General features: G+C 34.9%; 1 protein-coding gene across 1 annotated transcript in view; it reads right to left on the bottom strand.

Moving 5' to 3' along the window:
* Positions 1-19559, bottom strand: part of LOC126765886 (uncharacterized) — a 216101-nt gene extending 196542 nt beyond the window's left edge. Inside the window, exons 1-3 of the mRNA XM_050483558.1 lie at positions 19527-19559; positions 18938-19287; positions 18723-18842 (exon numbers count right to left, since the gene is read on the bottom strand). Of these exons, the coding sequence (XP_050339515.1) occupies positions 18723-18842; positions 18938-19287; positions 19527-19559 (503 nt within the window). The remainder of the gene's footprint in view (positions 1-18722; positions 18843-18937; positions 19288-19526) is intronic.
* Between the last annotated feature and the right edge of the window lie 778 nt (positions 19560-20337).

Here is a 20337-nt window from a genome sequence, read left to right on the forward strand (position 1 = left end):
GGTTGTACCAGGGAACGTATATTTTTAAATTTATAAATATTTATAAATAATTTATTAATAAACGTTCTCTGGTTGTACAGTAGATCATGCAGTAATTTGTCTGGGCTCTCGACTGTTTGCTGCTGGACAAGCTTATGTAGCACTTAGTCGTTGTAGATCTTTGGACGGTATTCGAATTGAAGAACTAGACTGTTCAAAGTTGACAGGTGAAACCCGATGTAACAGTGAAGCTTTAGAAGAAATGATTCGATTAAGAAGTAATAATTCGTAAAGTCGTCAATAGAACTTGGTCGCAAATAATATAACAATTAATCAATGAAAGGTTACTAGTACATATTAAATGCTGCCTAATTATCGATTTACTTAACCAATACTACATGTCAAAAGAAACCAAGGGGTGTAAAAGTTTAATAACTTTTTCGTTTATTATTTTTTTTATTTTTTCTTTCAGATTATATAATACACAAAAGGGAATTTTTTTACCCTAAGTATGAAAAATGATGTCTCTTTTTAGAGCATTTTCCATAACATCTTTCAAAACTTGTGGCTGTAGCGTTCGAATTTCTGCACCAATGTTTGCCTTGAGTACAAGGATTGTCTCTGGCTTGTTCACATACACTCGCTCCTTCTAATAATCCTAAAGAAAATAGTCGGGTGCTGTCAAATCTGGCCATCGCGCTGGCCAAATAATTTCCGATTTTCTGGAAATTATTCGCCCTCCAAAAATTTGACTTAAAAGTGCCATTGTGTCTCGGGCAGTATGGGCAGTAGCTCCGTCTTGCTGAAACCACATACCAGGTCTGTTTTCAAGAGCAGGACGTAAAACATTTTCTATGATAAACCGATACCGCTCTCCATTTAATTTCAATAAAAAAAAAATTAATAAACGAAAAAGTTATTAAACTTTTACACCCCTTGGTTTCTTTTGGCCCACCCTGTAGTTCATATTTTAACAAATTTGGGGTTTCTCACATCAAACTAAAAAATTAAAAATAAATATTGTTTAAAAAAGAACTAAAAACGACGCTTTTAAAACATATCAAATTAAAAAGTGAAAAATAAGTCTTTGTATAAACTAACAATAATAATGAAGGAAAAATTCCTGCATTATTGTGAGAAAAGCGTGGGATGCTTGGTGACATATTTTTCATATATCGAGCATTCCAGGCTTTTCTCACAATAATGCAGGAAATTTTCCATTATTATTGTTAGTTTATACAATGAATTATTTTTCACTTTTTAATTTGATATGTTTTAAAAGCGTAGTTTTTAGTTTTTTTTAAACTATATTATTTGTTTGCGAAAGCGATAGCGTGAGTAAAAATGTAGTTATCTTGATGAAATTCGCCACATGCTTGGCACCAAAGAGAGGTCGAGGTTGCAGATGGGCACAATCAGACCCACCCCAAAACGCCATTAAACGAAAACATATCTGCCATAGCTTAGCACTAAATGAAGTTATAAACCTGTAAATTGTTACAGGAGATCTTTTTTTAAGTGAGCGTAACCCCACCCTCAATTTGGTTTAATGCATATACTTCACAAACCGCTAAAACTTACCCAACCAAACTTGCTCAGAAGAAGTATCTTTAGTTTCTATTCATAAATTTGTATGAGATAATTGGTTAAATCGGATAATAACCACGCCCATATAACGGCTATGTTGAAAACTACTAATGGTGGGGATGAGCGGTACGGGGGAAGGTGTGAAAAGTGATCAATTCCTATCACACGTGAAAGCGGACAAATTCCATCTGATTCTTTCGCTATCAGTATACAAATTAAACAGCAATGAATATATCGGGATAAGACTTTGCACAAGTAGTACTCTTAAAGTTATTCAAATTATAGCATGGAAAGTTAATACTTTTAGCTGCATAATAATTTTTTTGCAGAGCCTATTAAACGGTTAATGCTTTTGCCAGTGCCGTTCAGTTTCAGTATCACTGTAAAAAGTTATGAACATACAAACATGCCCGCGACGCTAATAAAAGCGTTATAAAATCAGTCAAATGTACTGGGATCCAATTATTTGATGTCAAGGTCGGTTAATAATCCGATTTGGACAATTTTTGGGCATAAGATCATATACTTTAAGAGTACTACTTGTGGAAAGTTTTATCCAGATATATTCATTGCAAAATACATATTTTTTAGCACGATAAACTAAAAAATAAACAAAAAAAATAAAAGGCATGCTTTTAAATCACATCAAACTATAAAGTGAGATATAATAACTAATATAACCTGACCACAAAAATAAAATAAAAGTACGCTTATTACGCTGAAAACAGCCTAACATGCTTTGTGCCAAATTGTTCGTATATCCCTCATTTTTCAGCGCATGAAGAGTACTTTTATTTTATTATTGTTGTCAGGTTATATGTATTAGTAATAATTTTTTCACATTAGTTAGTTTACTGAACATATACGAAATGGCGTCGACCTATTAAAGGGGGAGCCTGATTTAGAAACTTCAAAAAATCGATTTTTTTTTGCTTAAACATCTTTAAAAAATATCGAAGAATATGTTCCCAAAGTTATAAATGGAAATTCGAAATATTTTCGAAGCTAGAAGGAAAATAGTGACCGAGAGCTTTGGCAGATATATTAACGCTTGGGCAGAAAGCGAAAACTTTGACGCGCGATTTCTCGGTTGTTCATTTTTACGACTTTACTGAATTGGTGGGCAATATAGAAAAAAAACTAAACGTCGGATCGAATTGGGGCAAAATTTATTATCTTTGGCATTAAATTATCTTCTATTTAAACTATAAAAAAACCTAAGAAAAGTCATGTTTGAACATATTTTTAAACAACAAAAATTGGAACATTTTTGGTAAAAGCCCAATTTTTTTTCAAGTTTTAAAAAATTGTAGAATTTTACACTTTTTTTATAATTTTTTTGCTTTAACTAAAAGATATGTTATTAAAAAAAAAATATAGTTAAATTTTTTGTTTCAGATAGAAATTGCGACCTGCATCCTGCCCGCCGTTCGGCAAATTCACTTGCGAGATGCATCAGGCAATTGCTTCCCAAAAGCAGAATATAAAATATTTTGTATTCAAACAATGTGAGAATGATGTTTAAATTTATAACTATAAACCCCAGAAATTTCGATTTTTTGAAGCTTCTAAATCAGGCTCCCCCCTTGAGTGCGCAAATAATTTCTCGCTGTTTTTTTTAATGAGAATGTAATTTTATTGTAGGGGAGGATTTGTTACAAATGAATTATTCGAAATAAGTATTGCCCTCGATAGTCACAACTTTTTCCATCATTTTTACTTTTGGGCGCATACAGGGCACATTGCACTGCAAAAATGATATCGAAAAGTTGGAGACCGCTTTAATTAGTATATCACAGTTGATGGGAAATATTTTCAATAAAAATCGAATTTTTCAAACAAATGTGTTTTACTATGATAGGCCCAGGACTTTAAAATTAACCCATTATAACGAAAGCGAATTTAAATCACACACGAGAGTGTGATATTTATCAGTTGAGTTTTTATTTGGTTTTTATGCCTTAAAGTGCAGGCAGACATCATCGCCGTCGAAGAAATGCGATGATCCGGACAAGGACTGAGACGAGTAAGTCCTTGTAGCAGTTACTACAGTGGCCATATAATCAAATTTGGTGTGGGATTCGTGGTGGGAGAGTACTGTCATTCACCCCCGTGGATGAACGTCTAGCCACAATCCGCAACAAGCGAAGTTCTTCAACATGTTGCTGATTTGAGCCCACGCCCCGAAAGAAGAGAAGAACGATGTGACCAAAGATGCATTCCATTAGCACGTGAAGCTTACCTATAAGAGCATAGCGGTTATCCGTGAGTACAAAAAGCTTGACAAGTTGGCCGACAGGGAGAATGCTCGAAAATTCTACGAAAAGTTGCGGCGATGCGGGTTTCTTTCTCTCGATAATAATACTGGAAGCCATTTAAATAAAACTTTTTCTCATCGGCAAATATGAAGGATTGCCACTCGGTGCGCAAAAAAGTTATTTTACTCGTAAGCAAACTGAAGTCACACCAACTCTTTAATATCAGTATTTGGGATTGCTCCAGAATAGGGAGCTTGGTACCGCGTGGCATTTCTGTTTAAAAATTGATTTGAGGAAGGCATTAAATTTGTTTATTTGAATATTTAATTCTTTAATATAAATATATAAACAAAGACACATATGGTCAATCAATTTGCAACCGATCTGTACGCGAGTTATGTATGACTGAACTAATAGTTGTAATTTGAAGCCAACCATGCCACAGAGGCATGTATCAGAAGCTGAAGGTGACGTAATGTCACGAGTCAGCATTTTTTAATGTATAAAATTAAATGTATAGGATAATTTGTAGCTTAAGGAGTCTTAAGTTTTGAATTGAATAAAAAGTTGAAAAACAGAAATCATACAGTGAAGTAATTCTTTTGAGAGCATATAGTTTTAATAACATAACTAGCGTATAGCTCTACAAACATAACTGAGAGCGAACCGAAATCAGAAAAAAACTGTGGACGATTAAAACAGAATAACAACAAGAACAAGAGATTATCTCGACAATTGTTAACAGAAGTTAAAACAATAATTAAATTAAACAACAAAAACTGCAGTTGTACAAAAAAAATAAAAATAAAAATATATATTAGGGTGGATCAAAAAAAAAACTTTTTTTTCGTTGGATACCCTGAAAAATTGGTTCCTAGACACCTCTAAGAAAGCCTCTCCAAGCATGAGTTCTTAATTGTAACGGAAAGGTCCTCCTTCTTTCAGTTTTCTATTTTTTCTTATTACCAGCTAGTTAGGAAGATTGCAAAATAAAACTAAAACAACATTTTAAGCCTAGGAAAGATCAAACGACCATAACTAGGGAAATAAATTCATTGGGAGTAGGTAGAATTAGTGAGCTAAGCAACAGAGTTAATGAAATAATTGATGCTATAACTGAATTTGGAGCTTTCGATGAAAACGAGGAAGCAATGAAGGAAATTTTTTAAGAATGCTTATTCAACGTATTAAGCAAATCACATTAGGGACTTGTGCTTATGTAATAAGAAACTCAATTTCATTGACTCAATTATGAGGAATTATATATAGTTTCATAGGGCTAGGCGAAGGTAATTTAAATCCTTCATTTAAAAAATCCAATAATTTAGATGTTAATAGCATGTGGCAAAGAAAAAATCACGATTATAGGGCGCAAAACAATGCGCCAAGTAATAGAAATAATTTTACGGGCCAACAAAGTTTTAGGGCTAGATATGCAAATAGTTTTAACAATCAACAAAATTATGGGCCAACACATGCAAATAATTCTGCATGTCAGCAACAAAATGATAAAACTAATATCACATACAATTTTCGAGGTCAAACAAGTGGATCGGGTCAACATAATAGCAGACTACAAAATACAAATAATTTTTCTAGACAGTACTCTAGAAATACTTGGACCAATAATAACAGTGGACATTATAGGTCTAGGAGTTTCAATAGGCCTACTCCCATGGAAGTAGATACTATGAGTCGGGTTGAGAAACCGGTAGAAACAAACCTTAATGACGGTTGTTTTACCAATCAGCATCGGGATATTATGATACAAAATAGTTGTGTACGGACGTGTTTTTGAATTCGCTCCGCTTTTGCAATAAGTAAGCAAACAAAAAATAATAAATAAAAACAAACAAACAAATAATAAAACAGTGCACACAAACTTTGAATAATAAACATTAACAAATAGTGCACAAAACAAATATATAAAAACAAAACAAAAAACAAACAATTATGAGTGCTTCGCAGCCTCAACCGCAAAACCGTAGGCATTCCTTAAATGCCTACTTCAGTTTTGTCGAGCCAACAACAGCAACTCCTGGCAAAAAGAAATGTAACGGCGATGATGAGTCATCGCATCGATCAGACGAAAGAGAGACTAAGCAAGCGCAGTCAGCAGAAGCAGCAGTAAACAGCAATCGGGCAACAACAAATCCACTGACAGCAGCCACTATGCAGCCAGCAAGCACCCGGACAGCGAAGGAAAATAAAATGCAAGGTGAGAATGTACCAAGCAAAAAAGGGCCATCAGTTCAGACTGGTATTGATCGCTACATTAATGTAAAAAGGAAATTGAGTCCTATTAAAACAGCGGTCAATACCAAAAAATTTCAAGCAAACGCGCCAAACACCAAAAAGCCAGAAATTCTTAATGGCAACAGATTTGCCTTATTAAGCAAAGGGCCTAACGACGAAGCAAAGGGTACCACCACGGTCGTGAATGCCAAACCCCCTCCAATCTATTTGCGTGAGCGTAGCTCAAATGCGCTTGTTTCAAAATGAGCAATATAATAGGCACAAACAATTTCCACATTGTGCCTTTGAAAAAAGGTAACATAGATGAAACAAAAATTCAAACATACACTGAAAAAAGTTTCATGGAAATTGTAAAATTCCTATCAAATGATAACAAGAATTACTACTCTTACCAACTGAAGAGCTCAAAAGGCCTAGTTGTTGTCATAAAAGGTATAGAGTCTTCGGTAGACTCTAACGATGTTAGAGAAGCACTAGAAGAAGGTGGTTTTAGCATTAAATCAGTAGTAAATATTTTTAACAAGAACAAAGTCCCACAACCAATGTTCAAAATAGAATTGATGCCAGATTCCAACAAATTAAAGAAAAATGAAATACACCCGATTTACAATTTAAAATATCTTCTCCATCGCAGAATCACCGTTGAGGAACCACACAAGAGAAATGGTCCAGTACAATGTACAAACTGCCAAGAGTATGGACACACGAAAGCATATTGCACTCTACGAAGTGTATGTGTAGTATGTGGTGATCTACATCCAACTTCAAAATGTACTCTTAAAAAAGAGGATTTAAATAAAAAATGCAGCAATTGTGGAGGAAATCACACTGCTAACTACAGGGGTTGCCCTGTATACAAAGATTTAAAATCGAAGTTGTCACAGGGCATCCAAGCACGTCGTAACCAAATGATGAATATTCCATCTAATGAAAATATTAAAATCCCCGTCCAAATTTCAAAACCAGTAAATCTTAAGGACAATGCTACACAAGGGAGTTATGCAAACGTGGTGAAAGGCAATACTACACAAATGCAATTGCCCCAAAACCAACCAAATGGAAGCGTTGAAACTATGATTTTAAACCTCACCCAATGTATGACACAATTTATGGCTTCAATGCAAAATATGATTCAAGAGGTAATCAAATCACAAAACCAAATGTTGCAAACTTTTTTAAGTAAAAAATGAGTGTATTGAACATTTGTTTATGGAATGCTAACGGTGTTAACCAACATAAATTGGAACTCATTAGATTTCTGGATGAAAAAAGTATCGATGTAATGCTATTGTCAGAAACTCATCTTACGAACAAAAACAATTTCTTTATACCGGGATTTAGACTCTATGTTACAAACCACCCAGATGGAAAGGCACATGGAGGAACAGCAGTGTTGGTTAGAAAACGGTTAAATCACCACACATCAGAATCTTATGCCACCGCGCAATTACAAGCTACAACAATAACTATTAAAAATCGCTGCGGGGACTTAAATCTGACGGCCATATACTGCCCACCTCGGTTTAAAATTACAGACATCCAATTCAAAGACTTTTTTGGAACACTAGGCCATAGATTTATAGCAGGTGGAGATTACAATGCAAAGCACACGTATTGGGGCTCACGGCTAATTAATCCGAAAGGACGACAGCTGTATCAGACTATTATAAATAGGCACAATAACCTTGACATAATATCTCCTGGTAAGCCGACATATTGGCCTAGTGATCGTAAAAAAATACCAGATTTAATTGATTTTGCTGTAATCAAAAATATAGATAAATCGCTTATAACAGCTGATACAAGTACTGATCTATCTTCTGATCACTCTCCTGTACTAATAAAGTTATGTGAACAACCCATATTCGTTAATCCAAAAGTAGGTTTGACTTCTTATAAAACGAATTGGCTAAAATATAAAAAATACGTGAGTAGCCACATTAATGTTGAGTACAAAATAAATACAGGTAGAGATATCGACGAAAGCATAGAAGAACTCAATGATACATATAATAACTAAAGCAGCTGTCTTAGCAACACCAAACAAAAACTATAAGCCACTTGGTGCCAGAAAAATTACTAACAGAGAAATAGAAAAGCTTGTAAACGAAAAAAGGCGTGCAAGGCGTGAATGGCAGATAAGTCGCTCCCCTTCCACTCAGCTTCAATTGAAATCAGCTGCACGTAAACTAAAAAAAGCGCTTAAACGTGAGGAAGAATCCAATACCGAAATGTATATAAAGAAGCTGTGTCCAAATTCAAGCAAGCAAAATTCTCTTTGGAAAGCCCAAAAGTCCCTGAAGCCGCCAACTAACTCCAACATGCCTATACGAGACATGGGCGGAAATTGGGCTCGAAGTGACGAGGAAAAGGCTAATTGTTTTGCAAATTACCTAGAAAAGGTATTTCAACCAAATTGCCCAAAGAACAACTTCGAGTTGTCCAGCTTACCCAACACAGTTAACGAGTCACTCGAGTCTTTTAAGACTTCACCTACTGAAATTATTAGAATAATAAAAGAACTTAAACCAAAAAAGTCACCAGGACATGATAATATTACCCCAAAAATGCTAATTGAGTTACCAAATATTGCTGTAGAAGTGCTCTCTTCGCTCTTCAGTGCAATTCTTAATCTCGGATACTATCCTATTTCATGGAAAAAGTCGCAGATTATCTTGATAGATAAACCTGGGAAAGACTTAACACAGCCGTCTTCATACAGACCAATCAGTCTTCTACCCTGTCTTTCTAAAATATTTGAAAAAGTGTTACTATCAAAGATGTCTCCTTTCCTCCACGAAAAAAATATAATACCAACGCACCAATTCGGGTTTCGTGAAAAACATAGCACGATAGAGCAAGTAAATAGAATTACTAACGAAATAAGAAAAGCATTTGAGCAAAGAGAGTACTGTTCAGCTTTATTTCTAGACGTGGCTCAGGCGTTTGATAAGGTGTGGCATGAAGGCCTTTTGTATAAGATTAAAAACATTCTACCTTTAGAATTGTATAAAACATTGGAGTCTTATTTAAAAAATAGACAATTTATGGTAAAAGTGGGAGATTTCATATCTGACGAACGACAGATAAGGGCTGGTGTACCCCAGGGTAGTGTTTTAGGCCCAACTCTATACATCATATATACTGCAGATCTTCCTACAGCTAATAATATATTGACCTCAACTTTTGCGGATGACACAGCTTTAGTGAGCCGTAACAAATGCCACATAATAGCATCAAGAATATTAGCCGAGCACTTAAGGCCTGTCGAAGAATGGCTAGCCAACTGGCGTATAAATGTAAATGAACAAAAATGCAAGCATGTTACGTTTTCACTAAGACCTAAAATGTGTCCGGCAGTAAAAATGAACAATATTCTAGTACCCCAAGCGAACGACGTAACTTATCTTGGTATTCACCTAGATAGAAGACTTACGTGGAGAAAACACATATCTAGTAAAATAACTTGCATGAAGATAAGAGCTGCAAATTTAAATTGGCTTTTAAATAAAAACTCTAAACTTAGCCTAGACAACAAAGTGCTTTTATATAATGCGGCCATAAAGCCGATTTGGATGTATGGCATTCAACTGTGGGGTACGACCTGTGCAACTAATATTGATATAATACAAAGGTTCCAATCAAAAATGCTTAGAACAATCACGTGTTCACCATGGTACATGCGTAATGAAAATATCCATAAAGACCTTGGTATTTCTATGGTAAAGAAAGAAGTAGAAGACAGCAGAATTAAATATATATCTAAACTCCGAGATCACCCAAACCCTTTGGCTAATGCTTTGGTACATTCCTGCGATCAAACACGCCTTAAAAGAAGAGATATGCCTGCGTACTAAGGAGCAACGTATCACCAAAACAGCTCAAACACTTGCTTGAGCTTGTCTAGTTTTTAAATAGATTTAAGATTTTAAAACTTATTGTTAGGCTTTTAAAACAAAAAGCAGATTCAATAAATAAAAAAAGATATTGCAAAAATATTGATGGGATTTTGGATAAATTGGGCAAAGCGCAATATTTTCGCACCATTGATTTAGACAAAGGTTATCACCAAATATTAATGTCAGAAAGGGACATCGAAAAGACAGCATTAGTTACTACGGCAGGACTGTATGAGTACATCCATATGCCTTTTGGGTTTAAAAATACCCCAGCCACGTTCCAAAGAATGATGAACGAGATTCTAAGAGAATTCATAAGCAAAATTTGTGTTGTCTATCTGGATGATATTTTGGTCTTTTCCACGTAGTTGGAAGAGCATATTCTATTACTTGAAAAAATTTTCGCGGTTTTAGCGAATCACATTTTAAAAATTCAAGCAAGCAAATGTAGCTTTCTAAAGAAAGAAACGAAATTTTTAGGGCACACATTAACAAAAGATGGAATTAAACCTAATACAGAAAAAATTATGGCAATAAAAGAGTTGGAACTTCCGAAAACAGAGAGACAGCTTGAAGGTCTTTTGGGAGCTATTTGGCATTATAGGAAATGTATTAAGGACTATTCGAAAGTAGCTTATCCAATGACAAAGTACTTAAAAAAGGCTACAAAATAATTCCAAGAGATCCGCAGTACTTAGCTAGTTTTGAAAATTTGAAAACACTAATTTCATCACATCCAATTTTAAAATTCCCTGAAAATGATAAGGAGTTTACTATTACAACTGATGCACGTGATTACGCAATAAGCGCAGTGCTTTCTCAACAAAGTCAGCCAGTGTGCTACATTTCCAGACATTAAATAACCATGAACAGAAATTTGCTACAACAGATAAAGAATTTCAAGCCATTATATATTTCAGGCCGCACATATATGGCACATAATTTAAAATTATAACTGATCATTGCCTGATAGTGTTTTTAAATAATATATATAAAGGATGACTATTGATACTGCAAGAGTTCAATTATGAAATTGAATATCAGAAAGGGAAAAACAATGTAGTAGCAGATTTTTTAAGACGAATTTAAAACTTTCCAAAAATCGGCGAAAGCAAAGTGGGTCTTTTTTCCGAAGTGGAGGAGGCCGATTATCACAAAATTCAACTATTACTTATAAGCATGTTTTCTTGCAATAGCAGCTTGCAATTCATTAAATTTAGAAAAAGAGCAACAGAAATTATACAAGAAGAAGACCTGCATAAACAAATTTCACTTTACCATAGTAATGAATCAATGCATTTCGAGACTTACAATACATTTAAGGATAAAATATACTATCCAAAATTAAGGGAACATGTACAGCTAATTATAGATAATTGCGACAAATACAAGCAAATTAAAAAAGGCAGGAAACCGATGAAGCCGAAGTGTAAACTAACAGGGACACCTTCAGATAAAAACGAAATAATACATGTGGACATTTTTCATTTTAAAAAGCAGTAATTTGTTACAGTAATTGATAAACTAACAAAATTTGCAGCAGCATACAATATAACTGATAGAAATTGGAGAGCAAAGAAGGTCATAATAATTGAACATTTCAAGAAATTTGGGAAACCAAAAAAGATCATCATGGACAACGAATTCAGGGAAGAACAGTTGATTCAGTTCTTAAATGCAGAAGGAGTCGAAGTACACTTAACAAAACCAAACTCCCATACAGTTAATGCAGACATCAAGAGGCTTGTTGGAAAAACTAAAAAGAATTCAGGATCCAATCCTCTCAACAAAAATGAGGATACAGATCGTTATAGGTAACTATAATGATCGCTATCACTTAACCAAAAAATGTACAGCCAATAATGCAAGAAATAGTGTAGGTACAACCATTTTAAAAAACACAATAGACCAGAAAAAACAATACAAATAGGTACAGAGAGGACTATAAAGAACTGAGATCGACCGAGCCGATAAAAAATTACAAAAGAGTACGGCATAAAGATCAACCTAATTACCGAATTAATCCACTACAGAACGTTCATCCGACGAATATAAAAAGACCAATGAAATTGGCAAATATTGAAAACCCAAATGAGAGGGATGAAACTACATTTAGCTTAAGGGCATTGAATAAAAAGTAATATATTTATAAATAACAAAGAACTACTTTTAAATGTAGTAGAAATTATAAAGTCAAAAATATGATCAATTACCCCCAGGGAGGAAAATAGGAGGAAGAGAGGACTCATTAACATAGTAGGCACAACTTAATAATGGTTATTAGGTATAATGGACGATGAAGACAGGCAAGATATATGTAGAAGAACATCTAAGGATAGTATAAGAAAATAGTCACAATGAGATAAATAATTTAAATAAACAAATTTTGATAAACAACCATTTTAATAATAGTCTCTATACACTAAAGAGTACAATAGAAAATGAAAGGAAGCAAGTATCGAATTCATTGAACCAAGTACAAACAGGGAACAGTGAAATAATGAAACATGTTTTCTTTAATGATCAGTTGAACAAATTAAGATACTTAGAGGAAAAAATTAAAGAAATGCAAAACAATATAGCAGAAGCAAAATATAACCTTATACAACCAGCAATATTCACAAAAGACGAAATCGACTATTTTACGAGAGATTTTTATAGGCTAAAACTTGCAAAAGTAGGAGTTTTCACTTACAAAAATGAGTCTGTGATTTTTGCAATACAGGTACCAAAAACATAATTATCTACCGATTTAAAGTTAATCACATCAATGCCAAACAAAAATAATTTCGAAATTGATCAAATAGATGAGGAAATAATAACGTTAGAATCTAAACATTATCGATACAAAGCTAATACATTGTTAAGAAAATTAAAATTAAGTGAATATTGTATTTTTAATTATAATTGTATATTTAAATATAATAATAAAACTTATATGCAAGAGTTGTTTGATGATACTATGCTATGTAGTTAAAAATGACAATAACAATGAAATGATCCAAAAATGCGATAAACGAAAATTTACACTTCAAAAAAATTATATAATAAATTTTTGTAATTGTAAAATCGAAATAAAAAATAAATCGTATGAAAATTGTAAAAAAGAATTTTTTTTTAAATACATATACCCTGTACCAGTATTAAATCAAACATATGAAGTAAAAGTAAATTTTTAAAAAATGAGGTTTAATATCATTTAACATTTATATATCATATCGAAAATTTAAATGAAAATGTAAAAGTTAAAATTTTAAATACAAGGATTCAGGAGAATCCTAAAAGCAACGAAGGGGGAGTTATGTATGACTGTCCTATTAGTTGTAATTTGAAGCCAACCATGAGGCATGTATAAAAAGCTGAACGTGACGGAATGTCACGAGTCAGCATTTTTTAATGTATAAAATTATATTTATAGAATAATATTTAGCTTAAGGAGTATTAAGTTTTGAATTGAATAAGCAGTTGAAAAACAGAAATCATATAGTGACGTAATTCTTTTGAGAGCATACATATATTTTTAATAACATACGAGGTGTGTTCAAAAAGTATCGCGAATTTTGAATTTTCGCGGGTTACGTATATTCGAATTTCGAGTTTTTTTGTGGCGTTATGTTGGTACTCATGTCTCTCACTTAAGCCGACAAGCTCGGCCATTTTTAATGTTTATTTAATTGTTGACAGCTGCTTTGCTTGCACGTGTTTTGGATCGTCTTCGATTTTTACCTATTCAAAAAAATGGATCAAAGAACCTATATCAAATTTTGTGTGAAAAACGAAATTAAGTGCGCGGGTGCATTCCGAATGTTGACTGTGGCATACGGAGAAGCTACCTTGGACCGAAGCAACGTTTATCGGTTGTACAAATTGTTCTCAGAAGGCCGAGAAAATGTGAACGACGAAGAGCGTGCCGGACGCCCGAGCACTTCAACAACAGACGAAAAAATTAATGAAGTGGAGAAAATGGTATCGGCCAACCGTCGAATAACCGTTATAGAAGTTGCTGAGGACCTTAACATATCGATTAGCAAGTTATGCGCAATTTGCGCGAAGCAATCCGCCAGAAACCCCCGGATTTGTGGAAGAACAAAAATTGGATTTTGCACCACGATAACGCCCCTGCTCACACATCGTTGCTTGTGCGCGACTTTTTGCCCAAAAACACGACACTAATGATGCCGCAGTCACCGTATTCCCCAGATCTGGCCCCCTGTGACTTTTTCTTGTTCCCTAAACTGAAGAGGCCCATAAAAGGACGACGTTACGCTTCTCTTGACGAGATAAAGACGGCATCGAAGGAGGAGCAGGAGAAGATAAAAAAAAATGATTTTTTGAAGTGCTTCGAATATTGGAAAAACCGTTGGCACAAGTGTATAATATCTCATGGGGATTACTTTGAAGGGGACAAAATAGATATTCATGAATAAATAAATAATTTTTGAAAAAACACAAAATTCGCGATACTTTTTGAACACACCTCTAATTAGCGTATAGCTTTACAAACATAACTCGCGCAAATCGCGACAAACAATGAACTGTTTTATATACTTATTTCTCTTTTCCTAAGATATAAACTAATAAGGAATCCAAGCAATTATATATACTCAGTGGAGCCATTAAATAAGTATGAGAGATAAAGGGTAAGGGTATAATAATAGAAATGAGTCAACATGATAACTAAATTTTATTGCTTGGCTGAGATCAACAATTTTTAAAAATTACTACAGACAATGAAGTTTCAACACCTTAAAATATACGTATCGAAATGCAACAATTAATGTTAAAATATATATAGTATACCGTAACAAAAATAAATAATTCTGAATTCTAACAATTTAAAAAAATAAAATTCAAAGTATTAATCTAGAATATTTTTGTAGACAATGTTATAAATTTCCCGTCGGGTGCAAATATATGTAAATTCTGGGCATTAAAAACACGGGAACAGGCTACATAAAGTTGACCATGAGAGAAGCATGGGTTTTCTAAATGCACTCCTGCTACCTGTAATGTTTGTCCTTGTGCTTTGTTTATAGTAACAGCAAAGCTAAGCTTGACGGGAAACTGAACCCTTTTAAATTGGAATGGAAGGTCAGTGGGAATAATTGGTATCGGAGGTATTATAACACAATTTCCCTTACCGACACCTGTTAGCACCAAGTATGTTCTGTCCCAATTTTGTTATCCGAAGCTTTGTTCCATTACATAGCCGAGGAGCATCTAGATTTCGCATAAGCATTACTGGTACATTTAGTTTCAATTGAAGTTTATGTGATGGTACACGCGATAGTTCAAGTGAATTTGAAAACTCCACAGGATATGAAGTACTTAGTTCCGTATCTATAATTGTATCCATTGACAAATATACCTTCATTTCTCCTTGAACCTCGTTTAAAATGTCAGTGTTGATCCTATTAACAATTTCATTTCTTGGTGCTAATATTGCTCTTGCACACAACCACTAATCACTACACAAATTTTGTTGCAATTCCGGAAAAACATTAGCAATGAGATCCACATCACTTTCTACTAAATTACAACATTCTCTTGACAGTAATATATGGCCTTCAACGTCAACATCTAAACAACCATCACCAATTTTCAACAACATTTCTGCGTAAACTCCTGATTTTGGATATATGTACCAGATCTCCGCTCCCGAGGCGTTTTCTAAGAAAAGCAGAGTAATAATTAACATCAGCGAGTAAGATCTATAATAATAAAGTGACAGCTAACCACAAAAATTACTGATTACCTCAAAAACTTGAATAGTAACGACAGAAGAAAATAATAATAAATATAGAAAAATTACAAACATTTGAAACTATGTAAATTCAATTGAATTAGATATTGTCGTCATCGCCGGTAATATAGTGGGACGGTATTACAGTATTCATTGTTGAAACCTCATTTTCGCATTTATATCGGGTGATTTTTTAAGAGCTTGATAACTTTTTTTAAAAAAAAACGCATAAAATTTGCAAAATCTCATCGGTTCTTTATTTGAAACGTTAGATTGGTTCATGACATTTACTTTTTGAAGATAATTTCATTTAAATGTTGACCGCGGCTGCGTCTTAGGTGGTCCATTCGGAAAGTCCAATTTTGGGCAACTTTTTCGAGCATTTCGGCCGGAATAGCCCGAATTTCTTCGGAAATGTTGTCTTCCAAAGCTGGAATAGTTGCTGGCTTATTTCTGTAGACTTTAGACTTGACGTAGCCCCACAAAAAATAGTCTAAAGGCGTTAAATCGCATGATCTTGGTGGCCAACTTACGGGTCCATTTCTTGAGATGAATTGTCCTCCGAAGTTTTCCCTCAAAATGGCCATAGAATCGCGAGCTGTGTGGCATGTAGCGCCATCTTGTTGAAACCACATGTCAACCAAGTTCAGTTCTTCCATTTTTGGCAACAAAAAGTTTGTTAGCATCGAACGATAGCGATCGCCATTCACCGTAACGTTGCGTCCAACAGCATCTTTGAAAAAATACGGTCCAATGATTCCACCAGCGTACAAACCACACCAAACAGTGCATTTTTCGGGATGCATGGGCAGTTGGCCACCAAGATCATGCGATTTAACGCCTTTAGACTATTTTTTGTGGGGCTACGTCAAGTCTAAAGTCTACAGAAATAAGCCAGCAACTATTCCAGTTTTGGAAGACAACATTTCCGAAGAAATTCGGGCTATTCCGGCCGAAATGCTCGAAAAAGTTGCCCAAAATTGACTTTCCGAATGGACCACCTAAGACGCAGCCGCGGTCAACATTTAAATGAAATTATCTTCAAAAAGTAAATGTCATGAACCAATCTAACGTTTCAAATAAAGAACCGATGAGATTTTGCAAATTTTATGCGTTTTTTTTAAAAAAGTTATCAAGCTCTTAAAAAATCACCCGATAAGATTAGTATGAGTATGATTTGGATATACCAGATTTCCGTTTTCGAGGCATTTTCTAAGAAAAGCAGAGTAAGAATTAACATCAGCGATTAAGATTTAAAATAATAAAGTGACAGCTAACCACAAAATTTACCGATTACCTCAAAAATTTTAATAGTTTTATACTGCATGTAACGACAGAAGAAAATAACAAATAAATCTAGAAAAATTAGAAACAGTTGAAACTATGTATTTTCAATTGAATTAGATATTGTCGTCACCGCATATTCATGGTTGAAACTTCATTACTGTAATGCTAGATGGCGTTGAAGCAGCTAAATTTGACGATTTTTTGATAAACATTTTTTTGTTATCTTTCATAATTTTTTTGTTTTTAATATAAAGTACCCTTTTTTACTTCTAATACCTTCAGGAGTATATGTACAAAGTTTCATGATGATCGGATAAGTAGTTTTTGAAGACCGACATATTCGACGGTTCGGATTGTTAAAAAAACGAAAACCATTATGTTATTTGTACGTAGTATTTGGGAGTTGGAGGTAGTTTCGGCTCGATTTAATCTATTTTTGCCAATATTACAGACTATTAACATCCAACATACTAATAAAATATTCCCTGAGAATCATTAAAGTACCTCACATACTCTCACCAATCTTATTGAATAAAGTCACTCAGATGTTATATGTTTGTTATATGGGGGCTAGGTCAAGTTTTCACCCGATTTTATCCCTTTTATACACAAAGATACACTTTTATGAGTAAAATACGCTCTCTCATTTTCTTATACATATATAGGTTCATGTAAGTGGTATAAAGCCAGATTAAAGTATGAAAAGCGTTTTATTAGATGTAAGGGAGCTAAGGGAAGTATTGAGCCGATTCAACAAATTTTTGATACATGGATGCAGGGTGTCCATCAGACATACCACCGTCGGGAAAGGGTTGTCCCTGAATTTCAAATATACTATAGCTCGCATATTGACCGATATTTGCGGTTAAAACGCAATAATGGTGTCAAATATTCGGTATCTAGGGGCTAGGACAGTTTTTGTTGGATTTAGACAATTCTTCTTCATAACTCTAAAGGCATCAATAATGCAAAGTTTTATGCCGTTATATTACACTGTGGAACATTTTTGGGATTATTGTCTGGGGGATGAGAAATTCCAAGTCAGGGTGATGGTACTAGGTCAGGATAGTAAAACCCTCAAAGGGTTTGGCGTTCGTATGTGTCAGTTTTTTTTATGACCTTTTAAATTTTTTCCTTTTCTTGATGTTTTTTTCGCTTGTACTGGGAAATTTAAAAGGTCATTAAAAAAAAACTGACACATACCAACGCCAAACCCTTTGAGGGTTTTACTATACTGACCTAGTACCATCACCCTGACTTGGAATTTCTCACCCCCTAGATTGTTGTTGTACTGTGTTATTCGCTGTAAGAAGTAGGCTAATTTCGCCTATTTTCTCACCCATATATGGGGATGTGAGGAGAAATCGGTCGAACAGGTCCCGAGATATGTGATTTTACCATAAAGTGGGCGAAGCCCCGTCTCCTATTAAGTCTTCTTACACCATCTCGAATGTAAATTCTTATGTGTTTGGTATATTTAGTTATTTATCTTGTATTGGTGCTTGGTTATGGCACTTTATAAGTTTTCTCTTAATGAAGGTTTGTTGGCATGGCAGTAGTCCGACTACGCCCATCTGTAATACCAACCGCCTTATGATGCCAAGAAACATGTTTACCTCGTTTCATTAAGATATCTCAGTTTTTGCTCAAGTTACAGATTACATAAAAACTTTGTCTTGTCTTGTTTCCATTGCAATTTTAAAATTATATTACCCTCCTCCCATGTTGCGGGTAGTTGAATAAAATGGGTCCCAGACATTGTAGGCAAACGGATCCCGATAGGTTGGTATTTCGTTTGTAATTTCTGCGGCTCGAGATTGTCTCTTAGAAAAACTGCAAAATGACACGAAAATTGTGTTATATATAATATAATTTATATACATATCTGTGTTACTATCGTAAAAGTCGTTTAGTGTGGTCATACTTACATCCACATCGCACGTAACTGTTCGCACGTTGGTTCTTGTGCATTCAATGGAAAAGTTTTTGGCACGACTATTTCACCACCGGTGTCTGTCGGACTCTCGAGGGCAGCGGCTGTAGATGAGGCCGCATTCTTTGCGGTTGTTCCAAAGTCAGCGTTAGTAGCATCCTCGTCAAACACTCCAGATGAACTAGCAGCTACTTTCGTCGGCGTGCCATAATCTAGCGATCGTACATTTAGTGACGACACTAATGGTCCATGACTGTATTTTATTGATTCAGCCTCAGCCCCGCACCATAGGTGGTTGAAATGAAAGATACTGGAGATGAGAAACAATAGCAATTGCCGCGACAGCTAGTAAATATAAAAAAGTACATTTAATAAGAATTTATATAAAATAAATTCAGCAGCTATTGGTATAAAGACTGATATTCATATTAGAACATATATTGGTATAATATTTTGGATCACTTATTCATTGGAGATACATAGATTTGATAGGTTTAAATTTGTGGAATGTATTGCGATATTCGTGGAGCACTACCCCAATTGGTGCAAATGACACCCCAACTTGCAGTGATCTGTTTCTAAACCTTCACGTTGCGTTCATTTCCTGGTGGGAACATTTTGCATCCACCATTTCAAGAAGTGGATCTTTTGCTATGCCCTACCTATCGAGTTTGGTTGCAACCCGTCACTACCCACGCCTAACTGGAAGGTAATAAAGCTAGAGAAAACAGCGCAATTTTATTGGCAAGTGCTGCTAACTACGGAGTCCGTCGGTTCTCTCAGCGAAAGCAAGGAGCCATAAGCTAAGGGTTCGAAAAGGCGGTACTCAGGATCCTCGCAATGGATGACAAAGCTGATAGCGCTCAGGCTTGAGATGCGGTGGGTATATTAAAAGGAGATAGTCAAACGACCGTGAAAATGACCGGGTTCTGACGCATAAAGTGAATTCGACGGATGGTTTTTCAAACACTGGCGGTCTTTTCTCTGCCCGGAGAACGCATTGTCCAAAGAATTGACTATCCATTCTGATAACATAGCCTTGAGTCCAATAACCTTGCGTTCAGGGCTAATTAAGGAGTACCTAACCTTGTTACCAATAGCATCGAGTCACTTTGTGATAAGACTTTTATGGATCCCACACCACATTGGAATCGCAGGCAACTGTAAAGCTGATGAGCTAGCAAGAAAGGGTATCCTAGTTCCACTATCACTAAATGGAACAGGTCCTTATACTCGTGTACTCTACTACTGGAACGCGCGGAACGACGATCGGCTCATTCACTGTGCCAAGATTCTTTTGGCCGTAGGGTGATCGCAAGAGATCAAGTGAGCTATTTTGTATGTTCCACTCGGGGATTTGTTATATTGACGTGATGAGAGGCTCAGTAGATATAA

Source organism: Bactrocera neohumeralis, unplaced genomic scaffold (genome assembly GCF_024586455.1).
Source record: "Bactrocera neohumeralis isolate Rockhampton unplaced genomic scaffold, APGP_CSIRO_Bneo_wtdbg2-racon-allhic-juicebox.fasta_v2 cluster11, whole genome shotgun sequence".
In the NCBI taxonomy this organism is placed as follows: Eukaryota; Metazoa; Arthropoda; class Insecta; order Diptera; family Tephritidae; genus Bactrocera; species Bactrocera neohumeralis.